The sequence below is a fragment of the Megascapheus bottae genome, chromosome 26 (genome assembly GCF_031878675.1).
Source record: "Megascapheus bottae isolate mThoBot1 chromosome 26, mThoBot2.hap1, whole genome shotgun sequence".
NCBI lineage: Eukaryota > Metazoa > Chordata > Mammalia > Rodentia > Geomyidae > Megascapheus > Megascapheus bottae.
In genome coordinates, this window is record NC_143534.1 from 15580018 (window position 1) to 15606052 (window position 26035).

General features: G+C 40.1%; 1 protein-coding gene across 1 annotated transcript in view; it reads right to left on the bottom strand.

Moving 5' to 3' along the window:
• Positions 1–26035, bottom strand: part of Pip4k2a (phosphatidylinositol-5-phosphate 4-kinase type 2 alpha) — a 138208-nt gene that overhangs the window by 11371 nt on the left and 100802 nt on the right. Inside the window, exons 5-6 of the mRNA XM_090319018.1 lie at positions 17705–17851; positions 10336–10374 (exon numbers count right to left, since the gene is read on the bottom strand). Coding sequence (XP_090175144.1) covers positions 10336–10374; positions 17705–17851 — 186 coding nt within the window. The remainder of the gene's footprint in view (positions 1–10335; positions 10375–17704; positions 17852–26035) is intronic.

Below are 26035 nucleotides of genomic sequence, written 5' to 3' on the forward strand. Positions count from 1 at the left end.
CAGAGTCATGAAGAAATAAAAACACAGTATCAGTCTTCATAAAACAATTGCGAATGAACCATCTAAATCTGTCATTAATAACTTAAAAGTAATGTAATAAATGAAAACCATAAAACCCAGAATGCTTTCTTCAGAAAACAGCTGTTCCTGTTTCATGGATGTGTCACACACATAGGATTTAGAACCATAAAGAGGAGAGTTCTGAAGTAAATACAAGGCAAGGTCTTAATGAGTGTAATGAACTCAGTCTGAAGGTACTAAGAAAATGGGCTTTACCCCAAATATGACATTTGGGGTAGCTGACAGTGGAGGATTGCAGCCAGACCTACACCCCCAAAACAGAGGTGCTGCAGACAGACTGCGACGCTCCAGGCAGACAGTTTGGACATTTCTGTGTAAGGATGCTTTGGAACTGGGTGAGTAAGGAGTAAAGAGTTGCCTAAGGCTGAGTGTGGTGTACCAGCCTTGTAATTTCAACTACACAGAGGAAGAGACCAGGAAGATCCAAGTTAGAGGCCAACCAGCCAAAAAAGTTTTGACACTCCATTTCAATCAATAAGCCAGGACGGTTGTTCTGTCAGTGGGAGGGATAACTAAGAGGACCACTGTCTGGGGTCAGTACCAGCGACAACACGAGACTCTATCTGCAACAGAGCCAAGGTAAAAAAAAGGGGGAGGGGCTGGGGGTGTGGCTCAAGGGGTAGAGTACTTTTATAGCAAGTGGAAGGCACTGAGTTTAAACCCCAGCATCAACACCATTACATAAACAACTCGTTTTGTACACAGATGAGAAGATGGGAAAGAAAGGCCTGTAGCATTAAGTATCTCAAGTGAGTCATCTGCACCCACTGTTCCCTTTACTCTTTGCAACAATATCCACCAACACCCTTAACCACATCTTGCAGCCCAGGGAACTAAAATGATGCAACCAAAATCACAGCCCCACAGCTTGACAACCCAGGGGCTGAGATGGGAACCCAAGCAGCCAGACTTTATCATTCTGCCAAAGGGAATTCAACCACCAGTAAGACCACCCTCACCACTGTTAATTAGCACTATTCTGCACTACCATAATCACCATCGCCACCACCACCACCATGACCACCATGACCACCACCACAGTAGTTATAAACACTACCATCACTGTAACTAGCACCATCACCATCAGTATCACACCAGCATCACCATCACTACCATAAGCATCAACATCATAATCATCAATGCAAGGATTCAACAAATTGTATTGGATTCAACTGGGTTCAAGACTAGTATGACATACTGAGAGACATGACTGCAGATGAAATGTTTTCTTTAAAAAAAGCACATTCCCACCCCTTCCCCCCCCCCAGAACTAGATGGTTAACATTAAGTTACATGACACGATTCATACCCAGGAAAACCTTACTGCTTATAAGTTAATGCCTTCAAACTCTGCATGTGAAACTACCCACAAAGACCAGGCATGGTGGCTCCAGCCTGTAATATTTACATGGGAGGCAGAGACTGAGGGATTGCAGTTTGAGGCTGGCCTGGCCATAAATGTTGCAGGAACTGAATCCACTCAGTGATTGTGTATGACACACACCTGTCATCCCCGGAAGTACAAGCAAGCATAAGTAGGACAATCACAACTAAAGATTGGCCTGGGCAGAAAGCAAGACCCTACCATAAAAATAATCATTGCACAGAGGCTGGAGGCATGGCTCAGGTGGTAGAGTGCCTGCCTAGCAAGTGAGAGGCCTGAGTTCAATTTCTAGTACTGCCAAAAAGGAATAAACAGCCCATAACGCTGATATTCTCAGAGCAATACAAACTAACTGTGGGTAGTGACGTCTTAATGAAGCAATGGCTTCTACTCTTTTTTAAAAGTCTGGATTGTTTGCTTACAGAAGAGTTAATACCCATATTAAGAATAAAAATACGGTTTGAATAATAAAAATAGGACATGTTAACTTCTTTGCAGTAACAAAGTATGTAAAATTTGATATTTATTAAATACATAGATAAGGTTATAGGTGTGAGCTTCTGGTGCCTACTTATGAATATTTCTGACAACTTTTTGCCTTCATTTAAGGAAGAAAAACTTAAAAAATACTGTCTGCATGTAAGTACGTATTGTTAAGTGCAAAAGACACACAATATGTACCAATATCATTCCTGGTCAGAAAGACTTATGTATAAATAAAACATAAAACAGCTTGAAGAAACAGCACATGGATAATTTTTTTAATGATATAAAAGTTCTTGCATATATAGTTACTGATAATTCCCCATGGATCAATAAAAGTTATACATGTTCCCCAAGGACAGATTTGGCCAGCAGTTTAAGATTTAAAAATATTCAGAGCAGTGACAAAGGTTAACGTTCTCATTTTTAGAAATGACCACAAGTCTCCATGGAGAGTTCAGTGGACAAAACCCATAGAATGGCAATGTACCAGAGAGAAATTTCAGAATCACATGGGAGCAGATACAAGACTGCTTGCTTCTCTTAGAAAAAGTGGAAGGAAAGAAGAAGGAAGCCGGGATTCACAGATGTTTGTTGAATGTAAAAATACTTATTACTTAGCCCTTTTATGCTTAGAAATTTTAAATTAAATACATTTTTTGCAATCTCTACAAATATACAATAAATAAATGTGTTTAGTGAAATGATTTGAATGTATTTATTTCAATAGGAATGTGATCATATACTTATTTCTGTGCTTAGCTATAAAATAGCTATCATTTGTATGAAATTTAGGGTGCTTGGCTTATTAATAAAATCAGAAATTATACAGAAATTTGATTTGGGTGAGATGTAAAAACTGAATTCTCTTTTAGATCACAAAAATATTTCAAAAATCATTTCATAATTCTTAAATATGTATCTACAGTTAGAAACATTTAAATACACAGTATTCAAAGTAAAAATAGCCTTCTATTGAGTTTTACTGTCATTTTATACACCCAAAGGGACAACTATATTCTTCTAAATGACCATTAACTCTGGGAAAGCAAAAAGAAAAAGCAACCCTCCCCCTACTAAATCAAAACCCCAAAACAAAAAAAAAACAACTTCTTTTACCACACTGAGAGCCCATATTGATGGAATGCAGAGCCAAGTTTTTGCAAGGAAGCCTCACTGGAAAGATGAAATGAACCCGGTCACACTTGAGTGTTTAATGCAAACAGGATTTTGGCACCAGAAGGTTTCAATGCAAAGGATAATACATATCAGAGCACTCTGTGATTAAAGGACTTACATGGCAGAACGAAATGAATTTTTCTTCGATGTGCTCATTTGGTAACCCATTTTTTAAAATAAATCTAATTGTAAGCCTCGATGTCAAAGACGGCTGTCCAGCACCCCTTTGATGGGCTGCTTCTGTGATACAACAAACTGGATGCATAACTTGAAAAATAAAGACTAATTGTCTTATAGCAGGGACTGCCCAGGACCCCATTTTGTTTTTTAATCTACTTTACCTACATGTAAGGACTTTGTGAGACAGGATAGAGTGCCTCTCAATATGCCTGCAAAATAAAACTTCATAAAAGTCATAGTCGATGAAATTGGAAATATATACTCTACAAGTATTTCTGAGAGGGAGAGAATTTTAGTAATCCTGATATATGTGTGCTATCAATTTTGGCGTAATAAGAGATGCTAGAGATTTATAATAGAATTGGTTCTGCTTTCCCAAAGCAGCTAAGCCACAAATTTGATACATGGAAAGGCAAATTAGTGAACGTGGATAAAGTTGACAAAGAAGTGGCAAGGCTATCAGGTGTCTGCTGGCAAAAGAACATACAACATAAGTGAGATAACTGTCCAAGTTCTTGGCTTGGGAAATTACCCATTACCAATTTCTAATGTCCACAAGAAAAACCATGAGAATGCAGGATCTATGACCAGCATTGGATTTGACAGTTGTAGGTTTTTAATTTTGAACCTGTTTATCTACATTTACATGGCAGAAAGAAAATATTCTTCAACATACTACTGGAATAGTACTGTAATTAAGATCCCAAACACACTAGATAATTTCCATGGTTTCCATTCAGGGTTGCTAAGGCTGCTGATGCCTACCTGTTAGTTGTTTTCTCTAAAATTCCTTAGCTGATAGAGTAAAAGAGAATTTTAGTCATCCCCTACCCCTAACAATCATACTTTTATGAGTATAACTCTTAGTGGTGATATAAAAAAATGACACAAGCTATGATGCCATACTTCAAGCTGTCTACTGGGCATACAAAATCGCACCTTCAAAATTACCAGAAGATTCTGCTGCTTGGATGTCTATAATGATTATCTGAAAATTCAGTAAGTTTGCGGAGTTTGGTTGTTCCTCATTTCATACTTAATAAACATGTTATTTTATAACAATTAGCTGCCTACATGTCTAGCCTGCTCCCTGCCACCTTTCAGGTATGCTTGTTAATGTGTGAATCATTCCAGTGACAAAAATTGAGGAGGTTGAGAGTTTATGCATCACTTTGGGCCAGAAAGTTGAAGGAACTTGAGGACTTTAAGGCTCTTAGCTGAGGAAGAATTTGGAAAATGACCAAAAGCATCATTGCATGAGATCCTCTCTTTTCCTCTCATGCCAGGCTCACCAGTCAGAAAAAAAATTACAAAGGCACTAAGGCAAAGAGACAAAGTAAAACAAAAAACTCTCCTACTTTTGGGCTCTGTACCTCCATAGCACAGTGCTTGTGTGCTTGTTGTATAGCATGCAGAAACTGGGTTTGGTCCTCACACTACCAAAAGCAGAACCATAAACAAAAAGATCACATCCCAAAATACCCTAGTGGTTTACACATAGTGTTCTTCCCATTTGCTTAGACATCTGCCGATGGAATGGTTCAGAATGGTTTTCTATCAGTAGCAACAACCTTTCCCCGCCAACACACACTATTCATAGAACAGATGGGATCTGAGTGACTGTCAAGTCCAAGACTTTCTAAGTGAGGTCAACTTCTGAAAAGAACTTCTGAAGAAGTCCAGAAATGATTGGAATGAGATTCTCACGAACACCAAAGCAAAAGAACCAAGGAAAGAAACAAATCCTTTAGCTTTACAAACAATCAAACTCTAACCCCCCCCCTTCCAATAATGGTATTCTCCTTTCTTCTCAGATTCTTGGACTCCAGTACCTTTGTCCCACTCCCCTCCCCCCAATAAACTTCTCTCCTTTCACAAAACATCTCTGGTTTATGAAGCAGGAGTTACTGCTGTTGCCTTTAGGAACTGGGGCTATAGTAGAGGACGTGACTCAGTGACATAGCTCTTTTTGCCTAGCACATGTGAAGTTTTGAGCCTGTTCCCCCCTCTCATTTTGGTATTGGGGCTTGAACTCAGGCCCTTATACTCTCACTTGGCTTCTTGTCTCAAGGCTGTTGCCACTTGATTCACATCTCCCTTCTGACTCTTTGCTGGTTAACTGGAAATAGGAAACTTGTACACTTTCTGCCCAAACTCGCTTTGAACTGTACTTCTTAGATCCTAAAACTCTAGAATAGCTAGGATTACAGGCATGAGCCACCACTACCTGGCTTGTAAGGAAGAGATGAAGAGAGATTTCAGGAACACACTGATGTGTTTCTTGAATTGCAGTCTAAAGGACCACGTAGAGATAGCAATTCATTAGAACTCATGACAATTTAAATATCATGAAATCAATGCAGAAAATTGCTTTTGGAGAGGATTTTTGAAGTACAAAGGTGGTATTAATGATGAGCTCTTTTGAACCTTCAGCCATAGGCAACTTGTCCAGAGACATGTCGGCCAATTAATTGCCAGTACAATTCACAATGCTGAAGAACCTATAAGGCAGCTTTTTGTTGGCCATTTCCCCGAGTCAAGATAGTTATACGAATGCTGATTGCAGGGCAGCTGTCTTCTTTCAAGGGTTCCAGAGAGAACTCATGGCTGTATTTCCTTATTGTGACTCTATGACACTATTATACAGACTTTCCTTTACCTAATATAAAAATCAGACATATGTTTGGAGAAGAACTGTGGAGAATGATGTACAAAAGGCATATTTGTGCAAATCCCCAGCTCACTCTCTCTCTCTCCTGTCCCCCCCCCCCCCCTCTCTCTCTCTCTCTCTCTCTCTCTCCTGTCTCTCTCTCCTGTCTCTCTCTCTCCTGTCTGTCTGTCTGTCTGTCTGTCTGTCTGTCTGTCTGTCTGTCTCTCTCTCTCTCTCTCTCTCTCTCTCTCTCTCTCTCTCTCGCTTCCTCCCTCCTTCTCTCCCTCTCCCTTTCTTTTAGAGTCAGGTCAAATTCCCCAGAGATCAAGTGAGTGCAGTTATGTTTTCTTTTACTTGCCCCGATTCCCTGCTGAGTAGCTTGCTAGCTGGCGGCACGCTAAGACTGTCATTTGTAAAAAGCAGTCCGCTCAGCTATAATTACTAATTTGATGTCACACTGGAATTGCTGTGCAGCTGTGAAAAGATCGACCACCAGGGAGATTCGCATTTCTCTGTCTCATTTAGAGGAGCCGAAAACTGCTGGAGCCATGAATGGAAGATGCCCTTCCATTAAAAAGGAAAGAATTAAGGAATAAAACAAGTCATAGCAGCTGTCAGCATTTGACAATGGTTAAAAAAAATGGAAAGCACTCTTCTGCTCTTTTTTTTTTTTTAAATTTCAAGACATCTGTACATGCATGTTCTGATACTTGTTGCCATGAAAGCGATTCCATTATTGTTAGGATATTATGCTAATGCAAATCACACTAATTATGTGTCAAAAATGGAATCCAAGGGATAAGACCTGCCTGCACTTATATCATGAAATATTTGAAGTGACAGTTTCAAAACTTGTCATCAATAAGTTAAAAGTATGGAAAATGAAATAATGACTCCGATGAAAGACAATCCAAGAAGTGAAAGCATAAAGGTGACTAATTAAGCCACGTCAGTAGAGATTCTTTCTGGAATGTACCTTACACTGTGATTGCAAGGGAAATAATTTTCTTGCACATGACTTGCTTTCATTTCTAAAAGGCTAATATGGAGAATATTTTTATTCTCCAACTATTGCAAAGCAAAGGTGGCAGTGATCCTTCTAATAGCATTTATAGCCTTCTATAAAGCAGATACAAAGAGTGTGTGGCTTTTTTTGGAAGAGTCAAAACTGGTCATGAAAAGAACACCCAAAAGTTGGCAGGAAAAGGAAAGCAAAGAAACACAGCTTAAAACCCAATGTATTTAAGCGCTCTGCTTCATGAATTCATTTAATTTAATCTGTTACAGTTTGTAAGTGTTCATAGATTACATATAAACTCTACTGCAGGAGAGAGCAGGTGCTACATCCTGTCTTCATTGATAATCAATTTTTATTCCTTATGCATTTTGCACCTGATAGTTATTCCCTCTCCCTTTACAGGGTGGCTTTTAGCTCTTCTATACAGAAGAGCTATCAAAATCTCCAAGTCCTCAGATGAGAACCAAGCCTTGGGCCCTTCCTCAGGATAAGAGTGACAACAATTTAAAATTGTTGTTTTCACAGTGTAATATACAGGGGGCAAAGTCTGTGTTCAAAATGTGCCAAAACATATCCTTGAAATGATGTGGACGATGTTCAGACAGCTCAAATGGAGGAAATACAAATTGGTTGTTTGTGCCAAGAAGGTATGAAATGAAATAATTTCATTATTTTTTAAAAGGTCAAGCCTCAAGATGTAGTGCTTCACTAATGAATATAACTTACATGTAAGTCATGTAAGTGTACATAAGTTATGTAAGTCCATGTAGTAAACTTTCCCGCATTTTCACGACTAAATGGAATTAAGATGATTTAAACATTTTTGTTGTTCTTGTTTTTGAGACAAGATCATTATAGGACGTAGAATCCAGGTTGACCTCAAATTCAAGATCTTCTGTCTACATCTCCTGAGTGCTGGACTTACAGGAATGTACTACCCTACCCCTCAAGCCTCAGAGAAAGGGGGGGAGGAGGGAGGAAAAGAGAACACTCAGTTATGTGGGAGGCAGTACAGCACAGTGGTTAAAAATGAGGCCACTGGAGCGGGAGCACCTGGGTTTGGTCACTTCCTAACTCTGGGACTGTAGACATGTTGCTGAATCCATCTGTGAAATAACTCCATCTACACAGAGGAAGTAACAATTGCCTCCATATCGTCCCGTGGCTTTAAGTACTATGTGTCCAAATTCATAGACAATGGAAAAGTCTCTGGCATCTAGCTTGTGCTCAACTAATGTCAGTTATTATTACCTAGCTTGACAGTTCCCAACACATTCACATGAACAACACGTACAATCCAGGTCAAGGTAAGGTTTTCTGCCCTTGCCATTAGCTCTGTGAGGCTTCCATGAACACAGCAGATGTGGCCCAGGGAAGGCAGTCCTGTTAGATGTGGGAGAAAGCATCCTCACAGACTTCAGAAGAGTGATGCTCTGTTTAAACAAATTCTGGATTCGTATCTTACAGAAAGCTAAACCAGTAGAGTACATACAAACCAGTAGGAGTATACACAAGGGCTGACTGACCATGTTTGTCAAGGGGGGAAGGCAGAGAAGGTATTGAGGGAGAGAGGGATTAAGAGGATTTATTCTAGAAAGGTGAGGCTATGTGGGGATCACCCATAGGATGAGCCATGCAGACTGCTTCAAAAGACACGTCACAGCTACAAGCTGTTGATGTGTTTGTGAGTTGCACTCTTACACATCCTTGTTGGACCACTTAGGCTTTGACACTCATCACATCAACAGACACAACTGTCATTAGATTATGGATTAAACTTGCAGAAATCCAAACCAATGGATGAAAATGATGCTGCCAGCAACAGACCAGAGGAACTGGAAACAAATAAAGAAACAGCACCTCCCTATCCAGGTCATGCTCTGGGACTGTGGATAGGAGGTTGACGCACACACGGGGCCCTTTGAAAACATTTGCTCCTGGGAAGAAAAATTCACTTACAGCAGCCTAGAGATGGGCAGTCACTGTCACTGCTTGCCAGGGCTAATGTTGGAATCTAGGTACAAAAAGGCTGACGTGTTAAAATACACATTCATGAATACACAGTTAACCCCCCCCCCAAAAAAAAAAACCATAACAGCGTTGTTAAACATCAGCTCCTTTGTATAACTGCTTAAAAATAATAATAATAAAAAAAGGCCAGGAGTGTGGCCTAGTGGTAGAGTGCTTGCCTAGCATTCAAGAAATCCTGGATTTGATTTCTTAGTACCACATATACAGAAAAAGCTAGAAATGGTGCTGTGGCTCAAGTGGTAGAATAGCATAGAGAAAGCTCAAGGACAGTGCCCAGGCCCTGAGTTCAAGTGCCAAGACTGGCAAGAGAGAGAGAGAGAGAGAGAGAGAGAGAGAGAGAGAGAGAGAGAGAGAGAGAGAGAGAGAGAGAGAGAGAGAGAGAGAGCGAGAGAGAGAGAGAGAGAGAGAGCGAGAGAGAGAGAGAGAGAGAGAGAGAGAAAATGTATAGCCCAAAGGTGAAAGACCACACACACACACACACACACAGACACAGACACACACACACACACAGAGTCAAAGAAAGACCTGTGGTTTCTTTTTCCTCTCCCATCATCCTCAGTGACCAGGTCCCCAGGGACTTCCGTGTAGTTAAATCCACATCAGGATTCTTAGTTCTCACCCTCCTTGGCTTCAGGGAAGTGGTTTCTAGCACTGGAGTGTGTGAGGCTCTATGGACAGGGTTGGTCTTGTTCCCTAAGGCATTTCTTGCAATGTTTGACAAATGCTTGGTCTCTAGATGTCCAAGAAATACTGGAGCAAAGAGTCCAGACTGTCATGGTCAGTTCCCACCTCTGGCTGGCCTGCTGCAGGATGCTCTTGTCTGACCTTCCCTCCCATGGGGATGTGCTTCGGGTCTGCGCTGCTGGCCAGGCTTGTCCTCTGCTGCACCTGCTCTCCCAGGGTCACATCATGCCCTGCCTGCCTGCTGATCAGCATCCTAGAGCCCTCTTTCTGTTCAGCTGCTGATGTCTCCAGGACACCTCTGTCACCACTCTGCTGAGGTGACACCACACCTGCGTCCCAAACTACTCTTTCCATCATTCCCTCTGACACCAAGTGCAATGAGCCCCCAGACAACTGTTCAAGGGACTTGGCTATCACCTATAACCCTCCATATCCACGAGCTGGCTCAAGTGACTTCCTACTTCCCATCTCTGAATTCTGTCAATCCTCCTCCTCAAGTCTCTTTGTACCTCGTCACATTCTCCAGCTCATGTCATCATTCCAGGCAGGGACTCAAAAATGCACTTCTCACTGGGGCAAGGAAAAGTCACCATACTGTGCCAGCCCACTGCCAGGAGTTCAATGAGGACATGCAAGGGGACTTACCTTTTCTTTGTCACTAGCTTCTCTAGCCACTGTAGAGCCCTGAAACACAAGGAAATCGTAATTTTAAAAAAAAATGCACACACAAATGGCATTGTTTATCACGTCTGGTTGAGCAGACTGTGCTCACCTGTCCTGTCTTTGTCTGATTTCTTTCTATCTGCTAGAAATCAGAAAACTTGGCATCACTTGAGCAATACACTTACTGAATCAAAATTACATCAGTTGCTAGAAATGAGGGAAGTGGCTCATTGGCTAGCTGTGGGGATCAAATGTCCCTTTCTTCATGTCACCTCTCCAGATGTGAGCCTGCCCCCACCCCTACTATGCCTTCTCTGTACCCCCGTCCCTTTCCTCCCTGTGAGATGCACTGAGGGCCAGTTTCTCCTCTGATACTCTACGCAAGTCCCCTGTGAACACTTTCTGACCCCCTTTACTTCCAAGACTCCTTCAAAGACACTCTGGGGCCTGCACCTCTTTTGTGCCAGGCCCTATGCTGAGCACACAGAAAACACAGCCCTTGATCTCAGCGGGGTGTAGTCTACTGCAGAGGCTTTCAAAGCCAACCTCAGCACTCTGGGTTGTGCAAGACCCAATCCACCTCCCATGCTGAAAAGGAGGTAGAAGATGCTGTAGTTTCAAACAGAGAAAATTTCCTGTGTGGGGAAGATCTTATTTTACTTTTATCAAATGATCTCTAAGTAGTTGGTCAAAGGAGTTTCAATCACACATGTTAGTTTATCGCTTTGACACCTTGAACAACATCTCTGTCCTTTTTCATTTCTCCCAAACCGACCCTTCCCTGCAAGTGACCTGGTTCCATTTTCAGAGGTACATTGAATATTATAGTTACATTTAACTTACTTTCCCTCTCTTCATAGGCCTGTCTACCCTCCCACCCCTCTATCTTCCTGTTCCCACAACTGAATAACACATCTTCTGGATATTCATTTTGGTAAATTTAATTATTCAAAGGCGTTACACCATTGGAATCCTTCTCTGCATCTCCCATACATTTTTTTATTAAAGAATTTATTAACAATGATTTTTACATCATATTTCAAATGATATATTTAACAAACAAGTATTCAAGAAGGGAATCTCTATATAATCACTGGCACTTAGATTTTAGAACATAAAATTAGGCTGAAGGTTTGTATGTCATAGATACATATTAATCTATGTAATAAAACATTATGTCTATAGAGTCATAAATTTTTATGTCTATGTAGTTGTGTTTATATTTCCAATACCATGTCCATAGCACAAATATTGAGTGAGTCCTCTCTCTTGTACTGTGTCTAACAGCCACATATTAAGAATACCATGTGCCTTTTGTTCCTTTGGTCCTGACTTGTCTCATTCAACATGATTCGCTCTAGATTTATCTGCTTCCCTGCAAATGCCATCATTTTATCTTGTCTGTTGACTATGTAGAATTCCATTGTATGTGTGCTATATATACCACATTTTTTGTATCCATTCATTGGCAGTAGGGCATCTGGATTGTTTCCATCGCTGCATTTCCCATACTTTAGTTAATGTATTTGTGCATATGCAAATAACCTTGTATATGTTCTGCAGTTTTTTAAAATATATTTTTTATTGTAATTAATAAAAGGGTTACATGATATTTGCCATAGAAGGTGCATTAATTCACATACATTGATACTCTTCACATGTCTTGGTACCCATTACCCTCCCCCCCACCCCCCCACCCGTCTTGGTTTTCCCCCCTTCCCTATCAAATTTCAAATAACCAAATACAAATAAATTCAATATATCAGATAACAAAATGAGATACTGTAACAATATGAGATACCCAAGGGACAGCAAAGGAGATGAGAGATAACATAGTACATTAAGGACAACAATCATTCATTACAATGGCTTTTGTTTCAATATCCTGGCGGTCCTTTCAATTAGCTTCATACTATATGGCCTTTGGTCAGTCATGGGGCTTTAACTCAGGGCCTGGATACCATACCTGAGTTTTTCACTGAAGGCTATTGCTCTACAACTTTGAGCCACAGTGCCAATTCCGGTTTTCTAGTGGTTAACTAGAAATGAGTCTTGTGGACTTTCTTGCCTGGGTTGGCTTTGAACCTTGATTCCCAGATCTCAGCCTCCTGAGTAGCTAGGATTAGAGTTATGAGCCACTGGGGCCCTGCTCTGCATATTTTCATATATGTTCATAATTTAGATCTAACTTCTTGTGGAAGATTTTAATTCAAAAGAAACACTGGGAAACAAATTGGTCCAGAAGATTCTGAAATATGTTAATACAAATTACTGTTGTGGTTGGAGAAGGTTCACCTCAGTTCCTGGTCTCTGTGCCCCAGCAAAGGGAGGAGGCCTGGGCTACTCTGAAGCCAGTGAAGCTAAGTATTTGTTATCCTAGGCACCTCTCAAATACACAGCTGCCCAGGAATACTTAAATCAGCCAATCGTGAAGGCACTTGAATTGGGCAAAATGCAAGTAGCTTCTAGCTTAGCCAATTGCAGAGAGCCACATTTTCACGCCACTGTCAGTTTTTACTAAGCAGCTATAGTGTTGGTAAGGATGTATGTCGCTTGACATTCACAATATCAAAGCATCAGGTTCCCGAGTCATCTCACATTAGAGAAATGGACCAGGAGCGGACTAGAGTTCCACCATTCTCCATATCCTTTGTGCTCAGAGGTCTGGGGTATGTGAGGATCCTGGTGGCCTAGAGAACATACTCAGTTTCCCCGGGACAAGCCAGAGGAATGGCCCACCAGATAGAGATGGATGATATTCGTTTGTGAAGAAAACCTTGGCCAGCCACTCTCCTCCTATCTGGGAGTTCTGAATGTAGCCACTAACACTTTTCTTTATGCAGTAATTTCTAACAATATCCTCAAAGTTTGAAAAAAAAAGGAGTGAGGAGACATATTTCATATATCTGAGTTCTATGCTGCTGTGTATACTTAACTGGACTGTTGGGTTTTGTGTGTTCTCCTTTTTTCAATAATAGTTACCCTATCACTGACTCTCAGGGATGTTTCAAATCATTGTAAATGTAGATCATTTGCCTGGAGTAAAAAAAGGTACTTATCCAAGTCTACATTAATATACAATAAAGAAATTAAAGTAGGGCCGGGAGTTTGGCCTAGTGGTTAAAGTGCTTGCCTATCATGCATGAAGACCTGGGTTCGATTCCTCGGTACCACATACATAGATAAAAGCCAGAAGTGGTGCTGAGACTCAAGTGGTAGAGCTCTAGCCTTGAGAAAGTCCAAGGACAGTGCTCAGGCCCTGAGCTCAAGCCCAGGACTGGCAAAAAAAAAAAAGAAATTAAAGTAAACATAGAAAAGTAAGATTACTTAAAGCCATGAAATGAGGCCAAATGTATGCTTCAATGAAAGTTTTGGCAAGAACATATTATTATTATTATTACTATTTAAATCTACAGGCTAAAGAGGGAGATAGAATTATAAAATGCAAGGCAAATTAAAACAATAATATCCAATCTGCAAGTATAGTTCAGAGCTACAGTTTTTAAGGGAATGGTGGCATTGGTACTAGGGCTTAGAATCAGAGCCTCCTGATTTGGCTTAGCTTTTCCACTCAAGGATGGTGCTTTACCATTTGAGATATACCTCCACTTATGATTTTTGTTGGTTAATTGAAGATAAAGAGTTTTTTTTTGGGGATTTGTTTGCCTGGGTTGGCTTTGAACCAGGCTCCTCAGATCTCAGCTTCCTGAGTAGCTAAAAATACAGGCATGAGCCACCATGGCTAGGCATGTTCATGAGATGCCAACTTGTAGGCATTTTGGAGGGATTAAAAAAATTAGTAGGACAAAAATGCATGTCTTGGAAATGGTGCTGTGGCTCAAGGGGTAGGACGGTAGCCTTGAGCTGAAGAGGTCAGGGACAGTGCCCAGACTCAGAGTCCAAGACCAATGACTGACAAAAATAAATAAATAAATAAATAAATAAATTTCCTAACATTATGCAAGTATATCTTTGATGAAACCATAGAATTAATTTCATTAAATTTTGACCTTGGAGCATACATCTTCAGTATTCTATACAGAGAGAATAACCAAAATACATATGTTTGTTTTTGTAAAGAAAGTTTTCTTAGGAGCTACTTCTGTGGCTGCCATGGTGCTGCTACTCTAGCATTCCAGAGGCTAAGAAGAAGGACTGAGAGTTTGGGGTTTGGCTGGCTACATGAAGAGAACCAGCCTCAAATAATAATAATAATAATAATAATAATAATAATAATAATAAAGAAGAAGAAGAAGATGACGATGGTGATGACAAGAATAAGGAGGAGTGAGAGGAAAAGGAAGAAAAGGAGGAGGAGGAGGAGGAGGAGGAGGAGAAGAAGAAGAAGAAGAAGAAGAAGAAGAAGAAGAAGAAGAAGACGACAATGACAAGAAGAAGAAGGAGGAGTGAGATGAAGAGGAGAAGGAGGCAGAGGAAGAGGAAGAGGAGAAGGAGGCAGAGGAAGACGAAGAGGAGGAAGAGGAAGAAGAGAAAGAGGAGGAAGAGAAGGAGGAGGAGAAGATTAAGAAGAAGAAGACAATGACAACAAGAAGGAAGAGGAAGAGAAGGAGGAAGAGGAGGCAGAGGTGGCAGGAGCAGCAGCAGCAGCAGCAAAAGAAGAGGAGGAGGAAGAAGCCAGGTACCAATCACTCAGGCTATTGTAATCCTAGCTATTTGGGAGGCTAAAAACAGGAGCATCGAGATTTAAAGTCGACCTGAGCAAAAAATTCAAGACCACCATCTCAACTAACAGCTGAGTGTGGTGACATGCATCTGTATTCTAAGCTATGTGGTCCAGAAGACCAAAGTTCCAGGCTAGCTAGAGCACAAAAATCCATAGGACTCCATCTCAACAGAAAGACTGAAAACAGAGGTAAGCCCAGGAAGGGAGCAAGACCTTTTCCCCAAGCATAACCAATACAAAAAGGAATGGAGGTGTTGCTCAAGTGGTAAAGCACCTGTGAAATAATTATACATAAGGTCCTGAGTTCAAACCTTAGTACTGGCAGAGAGAGAACAAAGAGATAGTTACAGTTATGAGCCGAACTAGCCATCTTTTTTCATGGACCAAACTTTTTTACGTGAAAGAACAATGGACAATTTATAATTGCTTAGATCTGAGAAACAGACAAATATTTCTTCAAGAATGAACAAAGCCATGTGCTTGAAAGCTGTGTGCTGTCATTTCACAAAAGACCCGATAGGGTTTGTTGTCAGTGAATGATAAAAAGCTTTTAAGTACAAGCAGAATTGGGAGCTTGTCAGTTTCCCAATACATTTGAGACGTTTCTGATGAGATTGGTGGTGATACTAATGTGATGTTTTGATACTACATAATGCAATATGCCAATATTTGGAAGGGTTACAAAACTCAGGAAAGCACTATGTTCCTAATGAGAATTAGAAGAGTACAAAATAACATATTCAGACCAATGCATTCAACAAAGAAAGGCTTGCAACAGACCAATAAAAACACTAAAATGTAGCCGGGCACTAATGTCTCACACCTGTAGTCCTAGCTACTCAGAAGGCTGGCATCTGAGGATCAGGGTTTGAAGCTAGATGGGGCAGAAAAGTCCATGAGACTTTTACCTCCAATTAATCACCAAGAAGCTGGAAGAGGCTCTGTGGACAAAGTGGTAAAGTGCTAGCCTTGAGAAAAAAGCACAGGGACACCTCCCGGCTCGGAATCCAAGCCCCAAGACTGGCATAAAAAACAAAAAACTGAAAACAAAAACCCAACCACCTCCATCCCCTACCCTGCCACTAAAATTACTAATATAGATTCCATGATGTAACTAACTGAGGTTTGAGAAATTACCAACTCTCACACTGCAGTGTAGTCTCAAAGGAAGATAGCTACAATAATCTAGAAAAAAAACCCCAACTACTGACACACCCCTCTCCTTTCCCAATTACCTCAATTTGTGTGAGGTCAGATTTTCAATCAAATGACAGCAGGACAGACAGCAGAATCAGAACTCTCAACCATCTCATCTTCATTCAGGTATTCCAGAGAGTTGCAAAAATGTAAAACTGTGGCAGCTGTCTCATTAATTTTAAATTACTTTTATATAAAAATATGTTGACACATATGGTTTTGTCATTATTTTAAATAGATACATAATCTAATACTTGTATGAATCTCTAATATTGTAAATATCCATAAATGTGAAGGAAAGCTTTTAAGACACTTTTCATGTTTTTCTTCCTCCTTCCTTCCTTTTCTCTCATTCTTTATCTTTCCCTTCCTCTCTCCCTGCCTTCTTTTTTTTTGTGACAGTCCTGAGAGCTTGAACTGGGTCTAGGTGCGTTCCTGAGCATTTTTGCTAAAGGCTTGGGCTTTATCACTTGAGCCACAGCTCCATTTTATCTTCTTTTTGGCTAATTGAAGAGTCTCACAAACTTTCCTGTTCAGGCTGACTTCAAACTACAGTCAGATCTCAGCCTCCTGACTGGCAAAGATTACAGATGTGAACCACTGGTACTAGGTAAGATCCTGTTTTATGAATGTGAAAGGACTCTGTAAATAAAAAACTAGAGAATGAATAATATGCCATACACCAGAGGTACATGTATTTTTTTCCCAGGGGTCAGAGAGTATTTTAAATATATTAGTCCTTGTGTTTCATGGAAGTCTCTAAGGTTACTGCTCAACTTGGCTACGTAGTTCAAAAGCAGCACTGGACAATGCAGAAACGAATGATCAAATCAGTATCCCAATAGAACCTTAGTTCTTCAGTGGATTTGGACTGGAGGTCATATTGCTTGCTGCTGTCTCACCTGGACATTCTGCTCGTGAGTCAGAGATGCTGGAACTCAGAATATGTTCACCGTTTTTCAGAATTGCCAGTGGTGCATTTTGTATTCCAAGTCTTTTGCTCCTTCTCTGCTCTTCATCACCTCCTTCAACTTAGGTCTCCTCTAATGTCACTGCAGATGTCCCTTCCTTGATAGTCTAGGTAAACTATATTTGTCCTTCCCCACATTGATTTCTATCTATAGGCTATATAATTTCCCGGACTTATTTATTACTCTATTTACTGTTTGTCATTACAAATGGAAATGTTAGCCCCCTGCCTGAGTAAATTCAGTCTTTTTTTTTTTTATTACACTATCACCACTGGTATAAAGCTAGTGTCGAATAAACAGACATGAAATCTCTAATATGAAAAAGGTATCTTGATAAAGCCAACATTAGTTGTTTAACCAGAAGAGGTACGCTGCTAGCTCCCTGTTAGTTTTGAGTTCTGACACCACCTCCTTGAAGCATTTTATACGATCATTTACACCATTTATGTGGATGTATAAGCTTGAGTCATGTAGTGAAAATTAGTGAAACTGATCTCACCTTTAAGTCATATTTCCTATACACAGATAAACGGTGGCTGAACACATTTCTTGTAACAATCACATAAATTTCAACTCCATCGACATTAAGCCGGTACATTCCCAAGAACTGAGGGAGAAGGGTGATCCCATGACATTCCACTATATACTGCAGAGAAGGGAAAGAAAAAGAATCAATAAAAAGGCGCTCATTTACATGTAGAAAAACTGCCTACCCCTCATGTTTACTATATACAGTAAAAAAATTGCAAGGACTGGAAGGTTATTTACAGAAAGAAGCCATATTTGGACTGCTACCCCCCCCCCCCCCCCGCCTCCACTGTGGAGAGATTAGAAAATTCAATTCTATCACTGGAGTTTTGTTACCTTACATTTCAAATGAATCTGTAAAGTCAAAACTATGTTGGTTTCCATTCAGTTCATTGGACAAAACCCAGGGTTGACAGCATTGAGAAAGACAGTTGCAAAAACACAACGTGGTCTGAGGTCTTTAATAATCATAGTCCATAGTGCCACAAGAGGGCGCTACTTCTCCTTGAAACAAGGGTCCCTAAATATGGGTCTTTAAAATGGGAGAATAGAGGACTCCAAAACCATACTCTGTGTCAAATTCTCAGAATAATGATTTCAATACTGTGAGCATCTTACATACTGTACATACAAGAAATGCCTAGACTGGTCCTTACAAATGGCAATGGCTGTATTTTAGGCCATTTTGACCCTTAAAAAATTACATGGCTTGATTTTTTTTCCCCCTTTAAATTATGAACATTTAGTAAAAATAATTAAAAGGTCTAAATAATCTTTTTGGTGATATCACTTTAATGATTAGGTAGGTCTGGCAATATTTAATTATTTTTAATCAAAAAACTTTCCTTTTCTTCTTCCTCTCTCTGTCTTGTTTGAGCCATGGGTACTTTTATAGTCAACTTATTTACTTTTAGCATCAATTAGTGTGCAAAAGTATTTTATTTTAACCTGTCTATTCATGGAAAGAATGCATCTTCCTGACCCCTTCTGTCCTTCTCCCTCCTGGGCCCTTCTTCCAACCCCTCTCTTCCCCAGTCTCATCAAGTTTCTTTATTCTAGTCTGACACCTGTGCATAGGTCATATTCACTTTTTCTTCCCTGTCTTCATTGCCTGCCCTTTCCAGCTACTCTTTCCACACGTCCTGGTCCAGACACTTCTTGATGCTCTTCTTATTATACTGCATGTTAATTGTCCAAAGAGATTTCACCAAGGACACTCACATATGCAAAAGCCATGTCTTAATTAACTTTTATCTACATATGCATATGATCCTGCATGTTGCTTACATGTATGTCTAAATTTTAGGTCTAACAGCCACATATGAGAGAGAATATGAAATCTATATCCAAATGAGCCTGGCTTACTTTGCATAATACTATGTTTTCTAGGCTTGTGTGGTTAGAGGACTTGCATAGCATGCACGAAGACCTGGGTTTGATTCCTCAGTACCACATACATAGAACAAAGCCAGAAATGGTACTGTGGCTCAAGTGGTTGAGTTCCAGCCTTGAGAAAGCCTAAGAACAGTGCTCAGGCCCTGAGCTCAAGCCCAGGACTGGCAAAAAAGAGAATGTTATAGTTCTATTCTATGGCTAAATAATATTTTTGTTATATATATGTATACACAAATATATGCCATTTTTTAAATTCATTTGTTGTTAGTAGGGCATCTTGGTTATTTTCATAGCTTAAAGCCTTTAGTGTTTTATTTTAAAGTCATTACATAAAAGATTAACAGAATCAATGTCTGACTTTGATTTTGATAACAGCTTGGACACATTTTAATACATACATATAAACATACATACATACATGCATGCATACTATATTTGACTGTGTATGCTAGTACTGAGGCTTGAACTCCGGGTCTGGGGATTGTCCCTTAAAGGCTGATGCACTATCACTTGAGCCACAGCTCCACTGCAGGTTTTTGTTTTTGTTTTGCTTTCTTTTTTGCTGTTTAATTGGAACTAAGAATCTAACAGACTTTTCTGCCCGAGCTGGCTTTGAACTGTGATCCTCAGATCTCAGCCTCCCGGGTAGGTAGGATTATGGCATGAACACTGAGGCCTGGCTATCATTAACAATATTTGAGCTATATTATTTTTATTTCCTCTGTCTTCTTAGCTTGTTAAGTAAAATCAGATGAGCACAATGTTTTCTCATTTTCAAAGTATAATAAATTGACTTGAGTTTTCCTGGCGCACTATTGCTGGCAACAGTCCTTGGTTGAAGAGAAAATTTCTCTCCTGTGAGCTAAGGAATAAAAAGTTTTTCTGTTTCCCATGCTGAAGAAAGATGGCGGAGTGGGCCTTCACACAGGCTACTGGTGTTATTAGTATGATATCAGAGAGGTGGAAAGAAGGGAAGAGTGTGAGCCATGACAATACATACAAGTGTCCTGGGCTTCCGTTTACCTGCTATGGAATTTTGAGCAAGGTACAAATCACTCTGTAGTTTAGTTTTACTTTCTAAAAAAATGAGCATCATAATCCCCACCTTTGATGATAAATAACAGTAAACCAAAATCTCTCATGCAGTGCCATGTACCCAACCACACTTCCTCCACCTGCACAGAATAAGAATTTCCATTTAAACCCCTGTTATAACATAGTCATGGTACACCTGCCTGCTTTACGCTCCAAGCCAACCCACAGCCACATCCTGGGGCCTGCTCTGAGGGAGTCTCTGAGTGGTAGGTATGTATTTCTACGTGTGTGGAAAATATCTGAGGCCCACAGCCAAGGCCTCCACTCCAGGCACTGGCTGTTCAACTCCTCTGTGTGATGTTTGACTCAAAAGTATTCTCATTTCTAGGAGTTCCTGCCTGTATAAAATGTCTGATCACAGTTTCTACAGAGCCACACATAGCCTGGTTCAACATGGATACTAACCATGATTATGTTGACAAATGTATTAGAGAACTGCACAGAATATCACAGATAAGTGCTTTTGTTTTCCTTTCTTCTTTTTTTCCTCTCCCTTCTTTCCTTTTTCTTCTTTTAGGGGGGGCAGTGAAGAAGTCATCTATATTATACTGTATGAATTTCTCACCTTAAAGATTAGACAACTCATAAAAATGTCTCACACTGTAATCCTGCCTACTCAGGTGGCTGAGATCTGAAGATCAAGGTTTGAAGGCAGTTCAGACCCGAAAGTCTGTCTGTGAGACTCTTATTTTAATTTTTTACTTTTTTTATTGTTGGGGTAATACATAGAGGGCTTAGAGTTACAGTTGACAGATAGTAGGTGCATTACTTCTCACACATTCATACCCCTTCTCATGTTTTTGTCCCCATTTTCCTCCCCCCCAATCATCTTGTTTTTCCCTCTTCTCTTTCCTATTTCAAATAATCAAACCTATATACAATATACCAGGTAACAAAGTCAGATACAGTAACAATATGAGATTAACTGAAGGGCAACAAAAGAGAAGAGAAATAACATAGTACATTAAGAACAACAATCACACAAGACAAAGCACTTGTTTCCATATCCTAGAGATTCTTTCATTTAGTTTCCTTGTCTTCAATTAACCACCAAAAAGCTGGAAATAAAGCTATAGCTCAAATGGTGGAGTCTTGTGTGAAAAAGCTAAGGGAGACTGTGCAAGCCCTTCATCAAGCTCCAGAACAGGCATAAAAAACAAAAAATAAAACAAAAGCCCAAACCGATCTCTCCTAATTCCATCAACATGTGTCCACATGTACATATGTTTGAAGGTTTGGCTTACTTGTGGGGGGTTCTTTATTGAATATTAAAATATACATATAGGTTAAATCACCTTCAGATTCTTACATGTATAATACATACAATACCACAAATTAAATGAAAGCATAATTTTTTTTTTTTAGTATTACCGAATCACAGCTGGTGTCAAAGGTTTACAAAGTATTTTGGAGTCATGATTTTAATAGAAGAGAAACTTCTACCCATTGGCTGGATTTCTGGTTTGGGGCCCTGGGAAAAGGACGCAGCATTCCTTTTGGCCAAGGAACAATGCATTGGGTTGGTGAGTATCACAGTTAGGAATATTTATTGCATTTTATTAGCATGAGGTGCTGCTCTATACACACATGAATGCAAAGAGGATGGTGGGTTCTTCCCTGGCTGACTTAGAAAATGCTGTACCCCAATTCTCCACACTAAGATTATAAATTTGTGGCTATAGTTTTAACTGAGTTCTGGGAATGGCCCAGTCTCCTTATCTGCTGGACCTTCTTGGTCTGGTGCTGCTAAGTAGCTGTATGATCACAGGCAAGTTATTCAGCTTTTGTGTTCTCCATTTGGAAAAGTAGAGGAATAACAATACTGAAGGCACAGAGTTTCTGTGATGGTTAAATTAGTTAATTACAACATTCTTAGAGTCTGACCATGAAGAATTATCTAGAAGCATTAGATTGATTTAAGAAATGCTTACTGGGCATCTCATTATATGCTTAGCACTATGAACAATGCTAATAAACCAACCTGGAAATCTCCCAACTTCCCTAAGTGGGAATAAACTTGTAAAACTGGCCAACAAGTTTTGAATAATTAATTAATTAATTGTGTATGTGTGTACATGTGTGCAAGTGCCAGTATTAAGGCTTAAAGTCAGAGCCTATGTGCTGTTCTTTAGCTGTTTTGTTCAAGGCTAACACTGTACCATTTGAACCATAGTTCCACTTTGGATGATTAACTGGAGATAAGACCATCCCAGACTTTCTGACCTGAGCTGGCTTCCAACCTTGATCCTCAGATCTCAGCTTCCTTAATCGGTAGAATTATAGGTGTGGGCCAGTGGCATTTGGCAACAGTGACTCTTTCAGCCTTCAGATCAAATGTAGGACAATTTGAGAGCTTCTGTCTCTTTCCCTCCTTGGTTCCTGCCCGTTCTCACAGCTAGAGAGAATCTTTGGGTGTAATGAATTCATATGGGAGAGAGGCTTTCCACACAGCAAGAGAAAGATCCGTTGTTTTAAGACATCCCCATTCTGAACATGAAGACAGGGAGGCAGCCTGCAGATGACTCTGCCAGGAATAAGATGATCAAGATGTGTGACACTCAGGGAGAATAGATAGAGGGAAGAAAAGGGTGAGGAAGAGAGACATCTAGGAGCATGGGGTTGGTTCCTCAGCATTCTCTGAGTAGTGGGGATCCTTTAAGTGCGTGATGATGGGAAATTCCAGTTTCAAGGACACTCCAGAAAATACTTCCTAATCCAAATGATGTAGTATAGATGTGTGTTTATTTGTAAAGTGCCATGGCTTTTTTTATATGAAATGTCTTCTATAGGCTCATGAGGTAAAGGCCTGGATCCCAGGTATGGGCTCCAAGAGCTGACAGGTGATTAGATCATAAGGGTTCTAACTTCATCAAAGGCCTAGTCCATCAATGGAGTCATAATTTGGTGATGTGATTGGGAGGTGATGAAAACTAGGAGGTAGAGCATGCTTGGAGGAAGTAGTCATGGGAGGAGGCCATAGCAGGGAGTCTCCAGTCCTTCCTCTTCTCTCTCTGCTTTCCAGCAGCCATGAGGTCAGCAGTTCTGCCTCCTTTGTAGCCCATAGTTGGAGCAATGAGAAAAGTGACCGTAGACTGAATCCTGATTAATTAATTGGAGATGGAATCTCACAGACTTTTCTGCCCATGATGGTCTTGAACCTCCTGATCTCAGCTTCCCGAGTAGCTAGAATTACAGCTGTGAGCCACCGGAACCTGGCTAATTTTTACATTTTAGAACACATGTATGTGCACATGCTTGCACATGTACACTCCAGTCCTAGGCCTTGAACTCAGGGCTTGGGCTGAGTTCAAGCTGTTCCTGAGCTTTTTGGCTCAAGATCAGCACTTTATCACTGGAGCCACAGCTCCATTTCTGACTTTCTGGTAGTTAATTGAAGATCAGAGTCTCATGGACTTTCCTGTCCTTCCCTGGCTGGCTTTACCACTGTGATCCTCAGATCTCAGTTTCCTGAGTAAGCTGAGTTTACAGGTGTGAGCCACTGGCCCCTGGTAAATTTTCTTTCCTTTTTTTTTTTTTTTTTTTAGCACAGTTCACTCTTGCTTGTTTTTCATAGCTGGGCATCTCAGGTCACCTTCCTGCATTATTTATCATGTAGTCACTTCTGTATTTTTTTTTCCTGAGTGTTTTCAAAAACTTACATTTGCTGATAACATCTGATCTGTACCTGGTGTTTCCAGCACAATAGTTGTCACTGCTTTCTATGTTCTTCTTCTTCTTGTTTTTTTTTTTTTTTTTTTTTTTTTTTGGTCGGTTGTGGGGCTTGAACTCTGGGCCTGGGCACTATCCCTGAGCTCTTCAGTTCAAGGCTGCTATCCTAACCCTTGAGCCACAGCATTACTTCTAGTTTTCGAGTGGTTAATTAGAGGTAAGAGTCTCATGGACTTCAGTGCCTGGGTTGGCTTTGAACTGTGATCCTCAGATCTCAGCTTTTTTCTATGTATGTGGCACTGAGGAATCGAGCCCACCTCTTCACATACGTTAGGCCTAGTATACCACTAGGCCCAAAACTCCTGGCATTCCATGTCCTTTAAAAAAAAATCTACTCATAAATGATACCCTAGCATCACCAATGAAGACATTTTTTTCCTTTCTTCCTTTGTTTCATTTTTCTGGTATAACTATAGGCTTGTTAGAGCCATAATGCACTGTTAAGGTGACATCCTGGAAACAGACTATGAAGAATATATTAAATATAATATCCATAGGCTCTCAGTTCCCTTCCCTCCAAGGCAGTCACCAAGAATAACAAGTATTATGAATCTTCCATTTGTTGTTCTACTCATGCAAAATGAAATGCCATTAAGAGAGCCACAGCTGGCTGTGGCTGAAAGGTTAGGTAGTCAGGTTGTAAGTGAGGCACAGCACAGATAAATATTTATATCTCTGTGCGGTAGTGTTAACCTGGGCCTGGCTTTTCGAAATTGCTGTGATTATCATGTTTCACTCATAGTTTTTTTTTTCCTTATAGGCTTGAAGTGACAATTTAGTGCAGCATCAAATTAATGCTTCCATGGAAAGTCTTGTTTTATTTAATGCTTTTGAAAGGTTAAATTTTATTTAATCTGTATTGTGCCTTGGGCTATGTTTTAAGATCACCTCAACAACAGAGAGACAGACACACAAACAAATACACACACATATAGAAAGAAAGAGAAGAGAAAGAGGTCAGGAACAAAGACATGCTGTAATCTATACTGTGCCTTGGGATATGTCTTGAGATATCACCTCAACAGAGAGAGACACACACACACATATACAGATGGACAGACAGGTAGACAGACAAGACAGACAGGCACAGAGGAAAGAAGGGAAGGAGGTCAGGATCTTTCAGAAAGAAACCAAGACCACCTAGAAGGATGGATTTCTTTTCTATTTTGTTGGAGATAAACGTCTCATAAGTCTCATGGGGACTTTTCAGCCTCCTGAGTAACTAGTATTACTGGTGTGAGCCACCAGCGCCTGGCATTGGATTACTTTTCTTTTCATCAAATAAATCATTTTTTTCACTTCCTGTCTTATGTTTTGGGATAATGGTCTATAAGTGTCATTTAATAAAATATATAATAATAATTATTATTATTTAATTTTTTTGTGTTGATACTGGGTCTTGAACTCAGGGCCTGAGAGCTATCCTTTAACTTTCTCTGTTCAAGGTTAGCTCTCTATCTCTTGAGCCATAGCTCCACTTCCAGCTCTTTTGTGATTGATTGGAGATAAAGAGTCTCAGAGACTTTCCTGCCTGGGTTGGCTTTGAATCACAATCTACAGATCTAAGCCTCATGAATAGCTAAGACTACAGATATGAGCTACCAGTGCCCAGCTTTACAATTTATTTGGATCTAAAATAGTTTGAAGTAACAACAACTTAGGAATGACTACATGTATGTGAACAAAATTGCTTTTCATAGTTTCAGAAAATCTGGGTTAAAAGGAGCAAAAATTCTTCTGTAGTATTTACAGCAATTCCTACCCTGAGATAACGCATAAGATCTGTAAATGCAAATATGCACGCTCTGAATTCCATGTGTTTCTCACTACAGTAAAGACCTGTAAATAACAGTGAAACCAAAGTAACTTGGGCTGGGGGTAGACAGCTTGCTTAGCACATATAAGGTTTCAGGTTCAATCCTTAGTACCACATGCACACACAAAGAAGACAAGCAAAAAACAACTTGGTATAACACCCCTGAAGTACTCTACCCTAAGCACTGATGGCTTTTGCCAGAAGCCCAGTAGCCACACTGCATTTACACTGGTCTGTTGAAAAACGTTTAGTTCCAAATTCTTGCTC